The sequence below is a fragment of the Oncorhynchus masou genome, chromosome 13 (assembly GCF_036934945.1).
Source record: "Oncorhynchus masou masou isolate Uvic2021 chromosome 13, UVic_Omas_1.1, whole genome shotgun sequence".
Taxonomy (NCBI): domain Eukaryota; kingdom Metazoa; phylum Chordata; class Actinopteri; order Salmoniformes; family Salmonidae; genus Oncorhynchus; species Oncorhynchus masou.
Window position 1 is genome coordinate 50,356,488 of NC_088224.1, and position 20,032 is coordinate 50,376,519.

The following is a 20,032-nucleotide window of genomic DNA, read 5'->3' on the forward strand; positions in this document are numbered from 1 at the left end:
GCATTCCTCTCTGCCTCTCAGGGGATTGGCTAATAATCTGGGAATGTAGTGGCGTCGGACGGTCTTTCTCACTTCAAGCCAGTACCTGATGAGGCCTGTCCTCTGTTCGCTAGCTGGGTAAATAACACATCTCTGTTGTTTTGAGACCTGAGATGAGACAGCGGTCTTTGTCATGACCATTTTAGAGAAATGACTCATATTTCTTTATTTTTATTTTACCTTTATTTAACCAGGCAAGTCAGTTAAGAACAAATTCTTATTTTCAATGACGGCCTAGGAACAGTGGGTTATGACTCGCAGGAGTGTTATTAAGCGAAACAAGAATGGTAATGACGGATGTTGTTTCACCTCCATGTGAAAGTTACAACTACAACAGGTGTCGGGTGTACCTCAGGCAAGCCCAGGGTCGTGTTCATTGGGCAGAAGAAAAACGAACTGAAAAGGAGAGGGACTACCTGGACTCCAAAAATAAACACACATTTTTGAACACGAACACGTCCCTGATGTTTCAACTAGACTTTTCCCTTTCATATAATATAATGAGCACTTCTAAATGAATGTGGATGATACCATGATTACGGATAGTCGTGAATGAATCGTGAATAGTGAGAAAGTTACAGACGCACAAATGTCATACCCCCAAGACATGCTGAACTCTAATCATTACAATAACATGGGAGGTTAGCAATTTTTGGGTGGTATGGTATTTGGCGCCCAACCTTCTCACTCATTGTTCCCGGTTCATTCAGGATGATCTGTGATCATGGCAGCATCCACATTAATGTAGAAGTGTTTAGAAACATATTATATTCTTATTTACAATAAAAGTGACTCCAAAATGACAATACAATATTTACCAATTATTTCTGTTGGGAACAAAATAATCTGAAACACAACCAAAACAAACAGCAAATGCATCAAACAAATTTGTAGTCACAAGCTTGATGTAGTCATTGCGTGCAAATACTTTTCACTACTTTAATACACATAAGTGAATTTGGGCTCCTGAGTGGCTCAGCGGTTTAAGGTGCTAGAAGCGTCACTACAGACTCTGGTTCGATTCCAGGCTGTATCACAACCGGCCGTGATTGGGAGTCCCATAGGGCGGCGCACAATTGTCCCAGCGTCGTCTGGGTTAGGGTTCGGCCGGGGTAGTCCGTCATTGTAAATAAGAATTTGTTCTTAACTGACTTGCGTAGTTAAATAAAGATTAAATACAATTAAAATTTGTTCCAATACTGTTCGTTCCCATAAAATTGGGGGGACTATGTACAAAAAGTGCTGTCATTTCTGAAAAGTTCATCCGATATGGGTCACAGTCATTGTATAATTTCAAATTCAGGGCTGGAGTCAAAACAATACAAAATGTGTCACTGTCCCAATACTTTTGGAGCTCACTGTATGTGGTTTTGATGACATAAAACCAATAAATGACATGGATCAGATTGTTTTCATTTGCCATTGTTATTTCACAGAGGAAAGGAGGTGTTATTACCGTGCCTCCCGGGAATAACAAGCAGACTTACTGTATCCTGGAAGACTAGCTGTGGGAATCTGACGCAGGTTCCCACTGATATTTACAGAGGCTACATTCCATCACCCTTGTTCAAGATAAGCAGTGCAGGTTGTGAATGCTCCGTGTTTGTGAGAGGTGTGTGCCTTTTGGAACCACAGCCCTGACTGATCACATGCTTTCTCTCTGGTTTGAGGTGTGAATGGGTATCACATCTTTTAAGCCAAATATTAATGTGATTATTTGATATGACTGTACGTTATGATGATAACGTACAATAGATGCTGCACTGGAGACCCAACTCCTACCACCACTGTTCTCTTCTACTAACAATAACCATCGCTATCAGATGATCTTGGTTACTTCCTCGTAGAGAGATGGGGATTTCTCCCCCCCCCAACACTACTTTACAGGCCATAATTCTAATTACTTCCATAAGGGAAGTCAAGGAATGTCTTCAGTATAACTTCCTGCCGTTGCTGGTCTCTGGTGGGACCCTCTTACTCAGTGGAGGTCTATGAATGCTAGAATCAAGGCAATGACTCAAGGGCCACTGCCCACTGTGCAAATATCATGTAAATGGTCTTTAATCTCCTCTGAGTCCACCAAGGTTATTTGCCTGAATACATTTAACTTGACCCTGCATTTGCACTGTTTTAGTTTAAACTGCTTTTGCGATAGTGTGGTGGTGGGCAGTCTAATATTTGATCAACAATCTTCTCTTTGATAAGACTTCACAACCCATATCAACATAGGGTACTGAATGATAGTGTCTAAAAAGAGCTTTAAAATAATTTTATCAGATCACCACAATGGGAATGATGTTCAGACTTTTTTCTAATGGCAGATCCCCAAAGCTATCATTATATGAAAGACACGCAGAGGCTCATTTAGAAAACTTGATTAAAAACCTAATTAACAACATTAATCACCCTAGCTTTAATCACCCTATCCATAAGGATACCCATTCTGGATATCCTTATGGGGAGGGTAGTTTTATCTTTGGATCAGGCAACCAGGTTTTTCCTGCTGAATGTTGTCAGATCTCCCTTGATCCTGGTTAAATAATGGTTAAATAATATTTATCCTGGTCAATAAAAATCCTAGTTCACTTCTTCACCCGTTCGTCATATTACTTTGTGAGCAGTTTTAATGGCAGTGTCCTGTAAACAGAAAACAGAGATAAGGCTTTAGAGGAGAGGTCATGGTACACTGGCAGATAATGACAAATGGCTATATTTATTTATGACTGATGAGCCAGTGGTCATCTTACCTTTTCCATCTTGGTCTTCTTCTTGACCTTGATGTTCTTAGTGGATCCAGTCGTCTCCTTCTTCCCAAAACAACATGTCATCGTCCTCCAGAAAGACACCTTCTTGGGTGTTGAGTAAGCCTTGTCAGCCATTACCACAGGCTTCTCCTCAGCAACTGGTTGGCCAATGAGGTCACCGTGAGGGTAGATGGAGAACAGCCATGACTTGCCCACAATATTGGAGATGGAGGACCGGCTCGGGGCCCTCTGAGGCTCACCGTTGGAGGCCCAAGCGGCATTAGGAAGAGGTGGTGTCTGTGTGTCCAAGGAGGTTGTCTCGGGTTCATCCAGAACTTGGCTGATAGAAGCACTAAGCTCCACAACCTCTTGGCGGAGCAGCTGCATCTGTGTTAGGAAGGCTTCAGGGGAGAGGGGCCATGTCCATATCTGTGGTGAAGTGCCCACTGGGCTTCAATCTACAGCTGGAGGACTCCTGATATCTCCAGGAGTGATAAGTATATATTTTTGTCTTTATCTGTTGTGGTCTAGTACTGTCTTTTTGCTAGCTAGGGCCATCTACTTTAAGTGCTACCTGTTGAGTACACTGGTCTCACTCACTACGACTTGACCACTTTCCCCCTCTCTCTCGCCATATGATATCCTGCAACTCGTGAGGTCTAGCCGCATGACAACCTGCCCGCTCGACCCCATCCCCTCCCTTCTCCAGACCATCTCTGGAGACCTTCTCACTTCCCTCATCAACTCATCTCTGGCCACTGGCTTCAAAATGTCCCAGGTTGCTCCCCTCCGCAAGTAACCAAAACTCGAATCATCTGATGTCAAACTACAGGCCTTGTATCCCTTTCTTCTTTTCTTTCCAAAACACTTGAGCATGCTGTCTCTGATCAACTTTCTCGTTATCTCTCTCAGAATGGTCTCTGAACGGTCCCCAGTCAGTGTTGAAGACGAGTCACTCAACGGAGACTGCTCTTCTGCGTCAGAGGCGCTCTTCACTGCCAAAGCTGACTCTCTCTCCTCTGTTCTCATCTTCCTAGATCTATCCACCATGAACCATCAGGTCCTCTTCACTCTCTCAGGACTGGGCGTCTCAGGCTATGCAAATTCTTGGATTGTATCCTACCTGGCAGGATCTGTGTCCGCACCATGTACTCTTACTACTGGTGTCCCCCAGGGCTCAGTTCTAGACTCAGTCACATGGTCTCTCCACTTAAAGACCCCTCCATCACGGTTGACAACTCCAGTGTCACCCTCCCAGAGTGCAAAGAATAATGGCGTGACCCTGGAAAACACCCTGTCGTTCTCTGCAAACATCAAAGCTGTGACCCGCTCCTGGAGGTTTATACTCTACAACATCAGTAGAGCATGACCCTACCTTACACAGGAAGCAGCGACGGTCCTAATCTAGGGACTTGTCCTCTCCAGTTTTGACTACTGCAACTCGCTATTGGCTGGGCTCCCTGCTTGTGCCATCAAACCCCTGCAACTTATCCAGAATGCAGCAGCCTGTCTGGTTTTCAACCTTCCCAAGTTCTCTCATGCCACTCCACTCCTCCGCACACTCCACTGGCTTCCAGTCGAAACTCACATCCACTACAAAACAATGATGCTTACCTACGGAACAGCAAGAGGAACTGCCCGACCCAGCCTTCAGGCTATGCTCAAACCCTACACTCCAACATGAGCACTCTGTTCTGCTACCTCCGGTCTCTTGGCCCTCACACCATTGCGGGATGGCAGCTCCCGCTCAGCCCAGTTCAAGCTCTTCCCTGTCCTGAAGCTAGGACAGCAGAGTCCCTGCTCATCTTTCGAAAACATCTGAAACCCTACCTCTTCTAATGGTATCTTTAAATAATCCTCCTCCTCACTTCAACCTCCCTTCCAAAAAATGTATAAAAATATAAATAAATAATAAATAAAATAAGAGCACGTAACACTTGCACTTGACCCCCCCCCCCTTTTAGCTCCGACGCTACTGATAGCTATGTTGAGGGAAAAGGCACTTTCTATGTCTGTGATATGTGGTTGTCCCATCTAGCTATCTTAAGATGAAGGCACTAACTGTAAGTTGCTCTGGATGAGAATGTTTGCTAAATTACTAAAATGTAAATGTAAAATGATCCAGCAGGACAGGTTCAATTAATGCAATCAAGTTGGCTACCACTTGTTGGGAGCAGGAAAGTTCCTAACAGGAGAGTTCCAGGTGTGGGGGGGAGGCCTCAGGAGAGTTCGCCACAGGCCCGCTATCGTCTGCACATGGGCATCCACAACTTAAGCTTCTATCCATGACAGGCTGAATGTATGGATGTAGATCCCTTTGATTACCAAAGGGAAAAAAAATACAATTGTTCAATAATAATCCCTTTAAAAGAAACAAGTAGACTAGCTAATTACTTTTCAATATCACAAGAAGACACTGATAAGGAAACGATGAAGTAAAACACACTGGTAAGATGCAAGTAATGCTCAAAGTTTAAAGCAACTGACGAAATCAAATGCATGACTCTTTGACGATTTGTGACAGCTGCGTCACAATGACTAGGAATGCACAATAGTTCTAGAATATGGTGCGTAATAATCAGATTTGTAATAGCCCAAGGAACAAAACCACATACTTCAGTGGAGTCTGGTGGAAGGTGCTATAGGAGGACAGGCTCACTGTAATGGCTGGAAATGAATAAATGGAACAGTATCAAACATATGGAAACCACCTTCGACTCCATTTTATTGCAGCCATTATAATAAGTCCATTATCCTATAGCTCCTCCCACCAGCCTCCACTGACACATATTTTCTCTTATTATATTATGGCTGCCACGAATGTGGTCCATCCTTATGTAATTTAGCTCGACTCAGTGTGTAATAGCGCGTAAAACCATGCACGCGTATTTCAAGGATGTAGTGGGCGCTGACATTGGTGCAGTTTTAGAGGTCCTCTTGGCAGCAAAGCAGATTCAAAGCTCATTTTCTACAATTCTACACATTTTGCCATGTGGCTGAGAGAACATTTTCAGTTTAAAAAGTTAATGTCCTTCAATTATATACATTTTGCCTTAACATAAGAGCAAGGCATAAGCCATCTGAGTGACCCAAACAAAACAAAATCAATGGGGGCCCCATGACATTACATGGTTGTTTTAGAGGCCCTCTTGGCCGCAAAGACAATTGCTGTTTTAGAGCTAATTTCCTGACATTCTACACATTTTGCCATGGGGCAGAGAGAACATTTTACATCTAGTTCCCTACAATTCTAAAATTCCTGTTTCTAAGCTAATTAATTATACACATTTTGCCGTGACTTATACCTTGTTTTTATGCTATCTGAGTGACTCAAACATAACAAAATTAATTGGGGCCCCATGCCATGACATTTTTGGAATTTTGGATTCTCCCTGACTGGCTAGATTTTTTGGGGGGGGTGATTGTTAGTTCTCAAAGATGATCTTACTTAAAAAAAATATATTGCTCCATTGTGATTTCTTCAAACGGGTGTTAGGCGTTTAAGTTTTTTTTAAATAAAATATTTGGTGGCTACACTTAAACGGCGGTGCGCTATAGAGGAAAGTGCATATAGGGGAAACACTGAACACTCATGTAAGCTCATGAGATCAGTTGCCTTGCGAGGCTGCAAAAGTAGTGCACTTTATGGAGAATAGGGTGGCTTTGTTCAAAAGTAGTGGATTAAGGTGGCTCTGGTTGATAGCAGTGCACTATATGGGCAATGTGGTGTCATATCATATGACAGAAGTAATCCTAGAATCGTTCCTTTGGCCGCCTCTCCTTCCAGTTCTCTGCTGCCAATGACTGGAACGAACTGCAAAATCACTAAAGCTGGGGACTCTTACCTCCCTCACTAGCTTTAAGCACCAGCTGTCAGAGCAGCTCACAAATCACTGCACCTGTACATAGCTCATCTGTAAATAGCCCAATCTACCTCATCCCCATACTGTATTTATTTATCTTGCTCCTTTGCACCCCAGTATCTCTACTTGCACATTCATCTTCTGCACATTCTACCATTCCAGTGTTTAATTGCTATATTGTAATTACAAACCACCATGGCCTATTTATTGCCTTTACCTCTCTTAACCTACCTCATTTGCACATGCTGTATATAGATTTTTTTAATGTATTATTGATTTTATGTTTGTTAATTCCATGTGTAACTCTGTGTTGTTGTGTATGTCAAACTGCTTTGCTTTATCTTGGCCAGTTGCAAATGAGAACTTGTTCTCAACTAGCCTACCTGGTTAAATAAATGTGAAATACAATTTAAAAAAACAAAAAAAATCTCTGGCTGATACAGCCAGTCTGTTACGGTTAAGGTCCAGCCTCCAGCCGGTTCCACTAAGCTCTGGGTAATGGTTGTTTCCTGCTAAGAAGTTCTCTCGTTGTTGTATGCTTTGCATGCTGTGTGTGGTTGTTTGCTTTAGTGATTTCTAGATTGTGGAATCTCGTGTATACACGAGGCGATTACAGTCTTGTAAAGAAAAAAGGCATCGAGCTTTACCCCCCAACAAATAACCCTTGACCGGGACATACAGTACCTACAATATAAAATATATTTCCTTTTTTGGTTACTACATAATTCCATAATGTTAATATGGAATAGCATAATAGCTTCACTATTATTCTACAATGAAGAAAATAAAGGAAAAACCCTTGAATGTCTAGGTGTGTCCAAACATTTGACTGGTGCCTTGACTTTTTCCTCATTATAGCCTTTTTTTAACTAGGCATGTCAGTTCAAACAGACAAATTCTTATTTACAATGACACCCTACCCCAGCAACGCTGGGCCAATTGTGTGTCACTCTATGGGACTCCCAATCACAGATGGATGTGATGCAGCCTGGATTTGAACCAGGTACTGCAGTGATGCCTCTTGCTTTGAGATACAGTGTCTTAGACCACTGTGCCACTCAGGAGCCCTCGTGTTCTAAAATGTATTCAATACATTTTTTCCCCTCATCATTCTACACACAATACCCCCATAATGACAAGGCAATTTTTTTTGTGCAAATGTATAAAATAAAATAAATAATATCTTATTTCCATAAGTATTCAGACCCTTTGCTGTGAGATGTGAAATTGAGCTCCGGTGCATCCTGTTTCCATTGATCATCCTTAAGATGTTTTTACAACTTGATTGGAGTCTACCTTTGGTAAATTCAGTTGATTAGACATGATTTGGAAAGGCATATAAATGTCTATATGAGGTCCCACAGTTGACAATGCATGTCAGAGCAAAATCCAAGCCTCTGACACAGGATTGTGTCGAGGCACAGATCTGGGGAAAGGGTACCTAAAAATGTCTGCAACATTGAAGGTCCCCTAAAACACAGTGGCCTCCATTCTTAAATAGAAGAAGTTTGGAACCACCAAACTCTTCCTGGAGCTGTCAGCCCGGCCAAACTGAGAAATTGGGGGAGGTGGTCGATGGTCACTCCCGATGGTCTCTCTGACAGAGCTCCAGAGTTCCTCTGTGGAGATGGTTGTCCTTATGGAAGGTTCTCCCATCTCTGCAGCACTCCACCAATCAGGCCTTTATGGTAGAGTGGCGAGACGGAAGCCACTACTCAGTAAAAGGCACATGACAGTCCGCTTGGAGTTTGCCAAAAGGTACCACATTCACTGGCCTGAATGTCAAGCGTCACGTCTGGAGGAAACCTGACACCATCCCTAAGGTGAAGCATGGTGGTGGCAGAATCATACTGTGGGGATTTCATTTCAGCGCCAGGGACAGGGAGACTAGTCAGGATCGAGAGAAAGATGAACGGATCCTTGATGAAAACATGCTCCAGAGCGCTCAGGACCCCCAACTTGGGTGAAGGTTCACCTTCCAACAGGACAACGACCCGAAGTACACAGGCAAGACAGAGCAGGAGTGGAGCAGGAAGACCGATTTTCTGTACGTCTCATGGTCTGACAAACACCACTGTAGCACAGATGCAAAAGGCGACATAGGCGGATGCGGCAGATTGAGACGCAGCGCATTCAAAAAGCTTCAACTGGCTTAAACTGATGTATGTTGATGGGGATTTTTTTTATTATCTTACTTAGATTGACTCTTAAGGACGTTGCAATGTATGTGATTTTACTGCAAATGTTGAAACACTGTCATATCACATTTAAACCTACTTGGTGGGAAAAGTATTTTATTTTATTATAATGAGCAATGTGGTGGTGTGCCGTGCAGTCCTTTTTTTGATTCTTTGTCATTGGCATGTACCCATGGTTCTCTGTGTCATCTCTGCCCCTGCAGGTGAGAAATGGTACAAGCGTCACCTGACCTACAGGATAGTGAACTGGCCTCGTCACCTTGCGCCAGGCCCCGTGCGGCTTGCAGTGCGTGCTGCCTTTCAGCTGTGGAGCAACGTGTCAGGCCTGGCCTTCCAAGAGGTCCCAGAGGGCCCCACGGACATCCGCCTGGCGTTCTATGAGGGCGAGCACAATGACGGGGCCAGCAACGCCTTTGATGGCCCAGGTCAGGCCCCACACCATCTTCACCCTACTGGATATTACCATGGGGTCTGGAGCTTTTTCCCTGACAATGTAACCTGACCCTGGGCTGTAATTCATAGCTCGTTTTCAGGTCACCTGGTCCGTATAAACTTGCCCTACTATTCTTTTAAAGTAAAGAAGGTGCTTAATCACCCAAATCTGCACACCAGAGAGGGGCCAATGGCATTCCTGTCCTGTCCAAACCTCTCACACTCCTTCTTCTCTCCTGTCCTATAGGGGGAGCTCTAGCACATGCCTTCTTCCCTTGCCGGGGGGAGGCCCACTTCGACATGGCAGAGAGATGGACGCTGTACGGACACAAGGGCCACAACCTGTTCATGGTGACAGCCCACGAGATAGGCCACACACTGGGGCTGGAACACTCACCGGTGCGCCACTCCCTCATGTCCCCCTACTACAGGAAGCTAGGCCGATCCCTGGTCCTCAGCTGGGATGACATCGCTGCAGTGCAGCAGCTCTATGGTAAATTATTTATAATGTCCTCTATTCAGGTTAAAACCAATGATGTTATATGCTGTACACACTATAAGGCATGTCTGTAAATTAAACCATCTGTCTGTATGTACAGTTAAATGGGGCGTCGACAATGAATCAAGATACAGCCATCTCAGTCAGATTTATAAGCAAAAAGTTTTGAAAGGAATTGCATCATTAAACAAGCGGAACTGTCCAAATGCTCCCTAGAAAGAGAGGGAGACAAACTGACATCACTCAATTTCCTCATTGTATACTATACTGAACAAAAATATAAACGCAACATGTGAAGTGTTGGTCCCATGTTTCATTAGCAGAAATAAAAGGCTACAGAATTTTTTCATACGCACAAAAAGCATATTTCTCAATTTTTTGCACACATTTTTTGCATTCCTGTTAGTGAGCATTTCTGCTTTGCCAAGATAATCCATCCACCTGAAAGGTCTGGCATATCAAGAAGCTGATTAAACAGCATGATCATTACACAGGTGTACCTTGTGCTTGGGACACTAAAAGGCCAATCTAAAATGTGCAGTTTTGTCAAATACAGTAACACGATGCCACAGATGTCTCAAGTTTTGAGGAGCGTGCAGTTGGCATGCTGACAGAAGGAATGTCCACCAGAGCTTTTGCCAGAGAATTGAATGTTCATTTTATCTACCATAAGCCACCTCAAACATCGTTTTAGAGAATTTGTCTGTACATCCAACCGGCCTCACAGCTGCAGACCATGTGTATGGTGTCGTGTGGGCAAGTGGTTTACTAATGTCAACGTTGTGAACAGAGTGCCCCATGGTGGCGGTGGGGTTATGATACGGGCAGGCATAAGCTACAGACAACGAACACAATTGCATTTTAACGATGGAAATTTGATTGCACAAAAATACAGTGACGAGATCCTGAGGTCTATTGTGAGGCCCATTTTCTTTTTTTTACGGTATCTGTGACCAACAGATGCATATCTGTATTTCCAGTCATGTCAAAACCATAGATTAGGGCCTAATGAATTTATTTCAACTGACTGATTTCCTCACATGAACTGTAAACTAAAATTGAAATTGTTGCATGTTGCGTCTATATTGTTGTTCAGTATACAGTATATCTTCTCTCTCAACTGCACTTAAGACATTATTATACCTACACATACACTGTTTACCTGACAGTGCTGTCACGAGGGTAGATTGGTTGTCCCAGTGTTAGTGTTACTGGAGAACAGAGCTCCTGTTATGGCGGACTGGGCTCTGAATTAGGGTTGAATGGCGGGAACTCGGTTACCAAGATTTTACCGCCCAAAACCACTCCTTTTTCTTGTGATAAATAACTGCGAGAAACCTATACAGCATTAGAAATTATTTATATGAACAGCGTGGCGTGAAATGGAACTGTTAAATTATATGCTTTGTCTAAATCTGGCTTCTCTTATGGCCTCTGCATGATGAATTGTCAACGCTCAGTATGGAGCGCAGTTCACAATGCATGCAGACCTATCATCTCATCATGGTAACTTTTTTTTCTTGTGACAGGTAGGCCTACATTTGCTGCAGAATAGTCTATGCTACAATAATATAAAGACCGAATGTGCATCTAATTTACCCATCTCCATCTGGTCTAATTTACCCTTCTCCATGTGGTCTAATTTACCCTTCTCCATCTGGTCTAATTTACCCATCTCCATCTGGTCTAATTTACCCATCTCCATCTGGTCTAATTTACCCAACTCCATCTGGTCTAATTTACCCATCTCCATCTGGTCTAATTTACTCATCTCCATCTGTTCTAATTTACCCTTCTCCATCTGGTCTAATTTACCCTACTCCATCTGGTCTAATTTACTCATCTCCATCTGGTCTAATTTACCCATCTCCGTCTGGTCTAATTTACCCTTCTCCATCTGGTCTAATTTACTCATCTCCATCTGGTCTAATTTACCCTTCTCCATCTGGTCTAATTTACCCTACTCCATCTGGTCTAATTTACCCATCTCCATCTGGTCTAATTTACCCATCTCCGTCTGGCCTAATTTACCCATCTCCATCTGGCCTTCGGAGGTCATCTTATTATTTAATTGTAAAGATGTATTTTTTTATGCAGCTGCAGAGTTTTAAAACAGCCTATCACTCAAATATTGCTGCTTTAAGTCAGTGCACACGCAAGCACTCAGTATTTTCTCTCCTCCAACTCCATTCAAATTGCATCCAAAATACTGTCGATAATCGTGTTCTAGATTGATATATATAGCCCTATATATACAGTGCATTCGGAAAGTATTCCGACCCCTTGACATTTTTTACAGGCATATTCTAAAATGGAATACATTTAAAAACTGTCCTCATCAATCTACCCACAATACCCCATAATGGCAAAGCAAAAACAGGTTTTTAGAAATGTTAGCAAATGTATTAAAAATAAAAAACAGAAATACCCTATTCACACAAGTATTCAGACCCTTTGCTATGAGACTCGAAATTGAGCTCAGGTGCCTCCTGTTTCCATTGATCATCCTTCAGATGTTTCTAGAACTTGATTGGAATTGAATTGATTGGCCATGATTTGGAAATGCATTTTCGTCTGTCCTATATAAGGTCCCACAGTTCACATTGCATGTCAGAGCAAAAATCCATGCCATGAGGTCGAAGAAATTGTTCGTAGAGCTCAGAGACAGGATTGTGTTGAGGCACAGATCTGGGGAAGGGTACCAAAACATTTCTGCAGCATTATAGGTCCCCTAGAACACAGTGGCCTCCATCATTCTTAAATGGAAGAAGATTGGAACTACCAAGACTCTTCCTAGAGCTGGACGCCTGGTCAAACTGATAAATTGGGGGAGAAGGGCCTTGGTCAGGGAGGTGACCAAGTACCCAATAGTCACTCTGACAGAGCTCCAGAGTTCCTCAGTGGAGATGGAAGAACCTTCCAGAAGGACAACCATCTCTGCAGCACTCCAACAAATCAGGCCTTTATGGTAGTGTGGCCAGATGGAAGACACTCCTCAGGAAAAGGCATCTAATAGACTCAGACCATGAGAAACAAGATTCTCTGATGAAACCAAGATTGAACTCTTTGGCCTGAATGCCAAGTGTCACCCCTGGAGGAAACTTTGCACCATCCCTACGGTGAAGCATGATGGTGGCAGCATCATGCTATGGGGATGTTTTTCAGTGGCAGTGACTGGGAGACTTGTCAGGGTCGAGGGAAAGATGAACGGAGCAAAGAACAGAGAGATCCTTGATGAAAACCTGCTCCAGAGCGCTCAGGACCTCAGACTGGTGTGAAGGTTCACCTTCCAACAGGACAATGACCCTAAGCACACAGCTAAGACAACGCAGGAGTGGCTCTGAATGTCCTTGAGTGGCCCAGCTAGAGCCCAGACTTGAACCCGATCAAACATCTCTGGAGAGATCTTAAAATAGCTGGTCAGCAATGCTCCCCATCCAACCTGATAGAGCTTGAGAGGATCTGCAGAAAAGAATAGGGGGAAACTCCCCAAATACAGGTGTGCCAAGCTTGTAGCGTCATACCCAAGAGACTCGAGGCTGTAATCGCTGGCAAAGGATGAAGCAACAATAGAGAGAGAAAGAGGAGGTAGGCTAAAAACATTAGGGGAAATATTATGAAAGGTATGCTTGTATATGCGTCAGCTTACTAATTATGCAAATAGGCCCTATTCAATTTCAAAATGAACATCTAATTTGCTAGGCTATACTTGTAACTTTATAGGCTGCATGTGCTGCACCAGAATCACATGTTTTCTCCCTGCTTTATCGTGGTTTGAACGATGTGCGTAATTCCGGTCCAGATCATACAGTGTAAGACAATACAGTACAGTAGTAATACAGTTCACACTCAAAAAGATTAGCTTGTTTCATTTATTTACCCAAGAGTGCATATAACTAGCTACATTTATGGGCTTTTGTTGTGCATAATGTGCAGTGGCCTATATCATATATATTGGATAACAATCATATGGGCTTTTGGGGGCTTGGGCTCGATGAATGTCTTCAATGTAGGACTCATAAAATGTATTTAATGTATGGTTTAGGCTCAGGTAGCCTCAGGCTTGAATATTCGATCAAAGCTCTAATTAAATCCAGACATAGGCCTACTTATGCTTTATAATGTGTTTGAATGGCACTTCCGGCTTTAGTGGGAAATACTGGGTTACCCAGTAGAAAAGCGATTTATTCTCGGGATGGAACATTTGTAAAATACTGGGGAAATATTCAGCCCTAGTCTGCATGCATAGCCTACATGTTTTTATGTAGAACAAATGGAGTAGCTGTTTGCCGTGGAGGTTTTCGCTCCCTCCTGGCATGTGTAAGACAGGTTTCCACAGGTTGATGCTGCTGTTGTATGATGAGTCCCATCCATCCTCCTGCAGGCATTTATCCAGGAATGTCTCCGTGGCTATTGAGCGGTCCTACCTGGATCCAACAAAATGGAGTCTTGTAGGCATGCCAATTCTAGATGTTTTCCTGTTTGGTTTCTGGAGGAGAATCAACTCCACCTATTTGTAAACAATTGTTTTTTTCATTGAAATGAAAAGACATACTGTTGAGTACATTCTACTCCATTTTAGTTCAAAACATTTGGCATATTTCATATATTGATACAGATCTGCTCCCCTTTATATCAAGTCTCTAAGCATTATCACTGCTGATTGTGGTATTGGGTTCCTCATACAGAACAATGGGATGAAAACACTAAACAGTTTATCTTCTGAGATATTAAGGTATGCAGTGCCCTGCGGGCAGAATACGTGTGTGTTAGCACCATGTGATGATGGGAACCAGATATCTGTCTGACCTGAATTAACTTCACTGTACTGAATCTGACCAAGAACCTTCCTACATATTTCTAACCATTCTGGTCGGGGTGTACGGCCGTGGCATCTGCTTCAGAAACCGTATTTTTTTCTTAGTGCATTACTTTTGACCAGGGCCCATAGGGACTCACATAGGGCTCTGGTCAAAAGTAGTGCACAATATAGGGAATAGGGTGCCATTTGGGACGGAACCTTTGTCTTAGTGATAATGTCACGTCACAGTGTATGACATTTTGCAGCAGAATTGGCCACACAAGTCTGTAATCTAGTAATTGTTATATATTTTAAATGGTCTGTGTAGAGACTGACCCAAGTACCCAGTATGTTTAGATTACACACAGTTGCACTGCTCTCAGCAAAGAATCTGTTTTATTCTTCCTGCCAGGTTGCATTCTTTTCAGATTTTCCTCCTCTCCTTAGGGATGCTGATATCATCACTGCGAAGACAAATGTCTGCTCAGCCAGTTGCAAACAAAATGGGTGTGTGATGTCCAGAGCCTTATCATAGGATGCTGCTTTGTGTTTCATTTTACATCCGTTTGCAGTAGTCACTTGGTCTTTCTTCATTCTTTTCAACGAAAATGACATTCTTGACTTATACCAGTAAATGACCAGAATGTTCGTATCTTTCAAAAGATCTTATGTAAAGATATCTATCTAGTGGCCCTTTTGGATACTTCAGATTATAAACCATCAACTTAGTGAATACCATTGGTGTTTTATATGAGGGTTTCAGCATGAAATATCCTTTGTAAAATATTTTACACTTGTATTTATTTTACTATGTTAATATGTATTTGTTGTACATTTTTTGGCATCAAACTGGTGGCCGTTGTGAAAAAAGTCATTATTGGAAGAGTTGCAGAGTTAATTGAAAATAATGCCATTGTTGATTAGATACTTTTTTCATTAATGAGGCTATTTTCTCTTGAACCATATGGTCTATCTACTAGAAGCTCATGGACAAACTCATGGACAATATGGACACAGATATAACAAATGAATACTATCTACATTTTGTTATTCAAGTATACATTACTAAAGTCATGATTTTAATTACTGAAGATTCCAGTAACTTTGCAATCCTTTGTCCAGTACACAGCAACTCAACAGTTTCCTGGGAAAGACAGCTTTACTGTTTATATAATTGACTATTTGAGAATATTGTTCTGTTTGTTTCCACTTGGGAGGGTTGTTTTTTCCCATGAGGTCTATTTTGAGAAAATACTGTCATTTGTTTTTGGTTTGTATTTCTCATATTCTTTTAAGGGAAAAAATGACATTGGCATGCAGACTTCCTCTATCATGCATCAACCAGCATTTGTCCCATTGGAGCAGTAAATTAATCTGTAAACCAATATTTGTCTTAACATTCATTTGTATTCACATGGTAGTTCATAATCAGTGGCAATGTACCTGATAGATTGTGGAAGTAACACTTGTAAGAGTTTAGTTTAGATGGCTGACTATCATTCTCTCGGACGCAATGGAACGCTCATACATCAACATCATAGTGCCCATCGCTTATCACCCCATCACTTAAACTACTGGAACTTGTGTCTGTATACAATCTACTCTCCCATTCCATATGGTCTCATTCTCTTATCTTGCCTGATCCTGGATCTGTATGTGCTTCAGCAAAACAGTATTTTTTGTTGTTGGGGGATAACAGTTACAATATTTAAATTCCTATACTTTCATATCACATTTTATATTCATTATGTCACACATACTATTTTTGTACCTGTGGGCTGCCACTCAGAATAAAATAAAACATTAAAAAAGGTACATAACTACAAAGTATTGATCATATTACAGAGTTTAAGTAATAATAAATTCAGTATGTACAGGAAAAGAAAAACAAAGTGGGCCTCCACCCCCAACCTCCCACCCAGCCCCCCCTTCTGACTACAGTTGTCATTCCAACCCCTCCATTGGTCAGATGAGTTGGCTACTGATGGTCTCCCTCTCTCTGTCCTCCCCAGGAAAGCCTCTGGGGGGTCTGCCTATGAGGTTAACAGGCCAGGCATTCAGCTCAGCCCTGCAGGAGTGGGAGCTGGCTGAGGAGCCCGAGGGACATCCTGAAATTACCCAGCCCCTCTACTGCCAGGGAGTCTTTGATGCCATCACTATGGGTAGGGCACGACTGTGCTCACAATCATTTGAAATCCCCCCAAACACAAGTTATTCATTGGGATATTATAAACTGGGTGGTTTGAGCCATGAATGCTGATTGGCTGACAAAAAAAATGTATTTTTACTGCTCTATTTACATTGGTAACCAGTTTATAATAGCAATAAGGCATCTCGGGGGTTTGTGGTATATGGCCAATATACCACAGCTAAGGGCTGTATCCTGTCACTCCGCGTTGCATCTTGCAGAAGAGCAGCCCTTAGCCGTGGTATATTGGCCATACACCACACCCCCTTCGGCCTTATTGCTTAAATATAATATTTTCATGTATTCTTGTCTGTCTTTGTGTGTTCAGACCAGAACCACACAGTGCTGGTGTTCCGGGGCAGTGTGTACTGGATGGTGTCGGCTCAGGGGAACGTGAGCGCACCTCTCCCTCTCCAGCAGCGCTGGCGCCACCTCCCACTGGCCATCGAGGCCGCGGCCTTCTCCCCACTGGACAGCAAGTGGTACTTCTTCAAAGGTAAAGTTATCTCCTTAAATTCACTTTAGTCAGTGAATGATTGTGTGAAGTGACCTGGTGCCAGATAATTGTGCTTTAGCCAACTCCCTTGACTATGGTTGGATGACAATGAAATAGCACAGCAGAGGACCTGGCTAAAGCACAATCAGGAAAAAGTACCTCAGTGAGGAAGTAGTGTTGATTGCGCTGAATTTTCTCTCCCTACCCTCCCTCTGCAGGGAAGCGTATATGGCGTTACTCGGGCAGTGCCCTGGACCCTGGCTTCCCCAGGAGGAGCAGCCAGGCCGGCCTCCCCTGCCACCCAGACTGTGCCTTCTACTACGCCCCCCTGGGACACATGGTCCTCTTTAAGGGCCCCCGCTACTCCGTGCTCAACCTGCACACACTGAGGTCCGAGCCCTACTACCCGCGCCGGCTGGCCGACTGGACCGGGGTGCCCCAGGGAACCAACGGTGCGCTGACCCGTCCCGACGGGCGCCTCTATCTCTTTAGGGAGCAGCAGTACTGGAGGTTTGACCCGGTGAAGGTGCGCATGACCAGAGAAGGCCAGTGGGCTCAGGACCTGGATTGGATAGGCTGCAGGAGCAGGACTCACCAGGGCAATGGCATCCTGTGACAAACGTGGAGCTACAGCTTTCATATCAAAGTTGATATGAGGCCAAAAGCCTGAAACAATAGCCTGGGTACAAGTCTGTTTCTGATAATATTCCAGTCCTTATACTCTGTATCATATGCCAAACAGTTTAGCATGACAAGGAGTGGAAACAGACTGGTACCCAAACTACCAAAACATATAAAAGGCCATTATGTCTGTGCAATCTAAATATGGAAGACTTGGTTGGAGCCGGCCGGGGTCGTTGGCCTGAAACACTGCCATCAGTGCCATCGAACTTGACTTTTTGGTAAGATTCATGACACAATAAAATTGACATGAGTAATGAACAGTGTTGAGCATATTGAACTTGGGTGGGGCCAGGCACACTGTAGAGCACTGCTGACCATTCACCTTTTAAAAGGCAATGTTCCCGACATTCGTGAAGATCGCATTCACAGTAAACTCTGCAGATATCATCTCATTAGGAAATTAAGCACTCTACAATGTGACTCGGATTGACTCCCTGCCCTGGTGACAAATACAGTGCATTTGGAGAGTATTGAGACGCCTTGAATTTTTTCCACATTTTGTTACGTTACAGCCTTATTTAAAAAAATGTATTCAAATGGTTTTTTTCCACCCTGATCAATCTTAAAACAAAACCCCATAATAACAAAGCAAAAACAGGTTTTTAGAAAATTCAGCAACTGTATTAAAAACAAAAAAACAGAACATTTACATAAATATTCAGATCCTTTACTTAGTACTTTGTTGAAGCACATTTGGCAGCAATTACAGCCTTGAGTCTTCTTGGATATGACGCTACAAGCTTGGCTCACCTGTATTTGGGGAGTTTCCTCCATTCTTCTCTGCAGATCCTCTCAAGCTCAGTCAGGTTGGATGGGGAGTGTCGCTGCACAGCTATTTTCTGGTCTCTCCAGAGATGTTCGATCCAGTTTAACTCTGGGCTCTGGCTGGGCCACTCAGGAACACTCAGAGACTTGTCCAGAAGCCACTCCTGCATTGTCTTGGCTGTGCTTAGGGTCATTGTCCTATTGGAAGGATGGAAGAACCGTTGCCCCAGTCTGTGGTCCTGAGCGCTATGGAGCAGCTTTTAATCAAGGATCTCTGTGTATTTACTCCGTTCATCTTTCCCTTCATCCCGTCTCCCAGTCCCTGCCGCTGAAAAACATCCCCACAGCATGATGCTACCACCACCATGCTTCACAGTAGGGATAGTGCCAAGTTTCCTCCAGACGTGACGTATGACATTCAGGCAAAAGGTTTCACCAGACCAGAGAATGTTTCTCATCATGGTCTGAGAGTCCTTTTAGGTGCCTTTTGGCACTCATGTGCCTTTTACCGAGTGTCTTCCATCTGGCCACTACCATAAAGGCCTGATTTGGTGGAGTGCTGCAGAGATGGCGGTCCTTCTGGAAGGTTCTGCCATCTCCACATAGAAATTCTGGAGCTTTGTCAAAGTGACCATCGGGTTCTTGGTCACGTCCCTTCTCCCCCGATTGCGTAGTTTGGCCGGGGGACCAGCTCTTCCTAGAGTCTTGGTGGTTCCAAACTTCTTCCATTTAAGAACGGAGGCCACTGTGTTCTTGGGCACCTTCATTGCTGCAGAAATGTTTTGGCACCCTTCCTCGGATCTGTGCCTCGACACAATCCTGTCTCAGAGCTCTATGGACAATTCCTTTGACCTCATGGCTTAGTTTTTGCTCTGACATGCACTGTAAACTGTGGGACCTTTTATATAGTCAGGTGTGTGCCTTTCTAAATCATGTTCAATCAATTGAATTTATCACATTCTAGAAACATCTCAAGGATGATCAATGGAAAACAGAATGCACCGGAGCTCAATTGAGTATTATTGCAAAAGGATCTGAGTACTTAGGGGGTCCTGTGCAAACATTTCTAAAAACCCTGTTTTTGCTTTGTCATTGTGGTATTGTGTGTAGATTGAGGATTTTTTTATTTATTCCATTTTAGAACAAGGCTGGAACGTAACAAAATTTGGAAAATGTCAAGGGGTCTGAATACTTTCCGAATGCATTGTACACAGTGGTAAATCAACTCCATAGAAAATGATTTTGTATATTACACTTAAGATTTCTTAAATGTTTACGCTTTGGTATTACACTTGTACATTTCAGATATTCATCAAGATCAAC

General features: G+C 43.1%; 1 protein-coding gene across 1 annotated transcript in view; it reads left to right on the forward strand.

The window, feature by feature from the left end:
• Positions 1-19,975, forward strand: part of mmp28 (matrix metallopeptidase 28) — a 34,058-nt gene extending 14,083 nt beyond the window's left edge. Inside the window, exons 4-8 of the mRNA XM_064984183.1 lie at positions 9,048-9,269; positions 9,524-9,769; positions 16,589-16,738; positions 17,093-17,260; positions 17,479-19,975. Coding sequence (XP_064840255.1) covers positions 9,048-9,269; positions 9,524-9,769; positions 16,589-16,738; positions 17,093-17,260; positions 17,479-17,876 — 1,184 coding nt within the window. The 3' untranslated portion in view covers positions 17,877-19,975. The remainder of the gene's footprint in view (positions 1-9,047; positions 9,270-9,523; positions 9,770-16,588; positions 16,739-17,092; positions 17,261-17,478) is intronic.
• Positions 19,976-20,032: the final 57 nt, after the last annotated feature.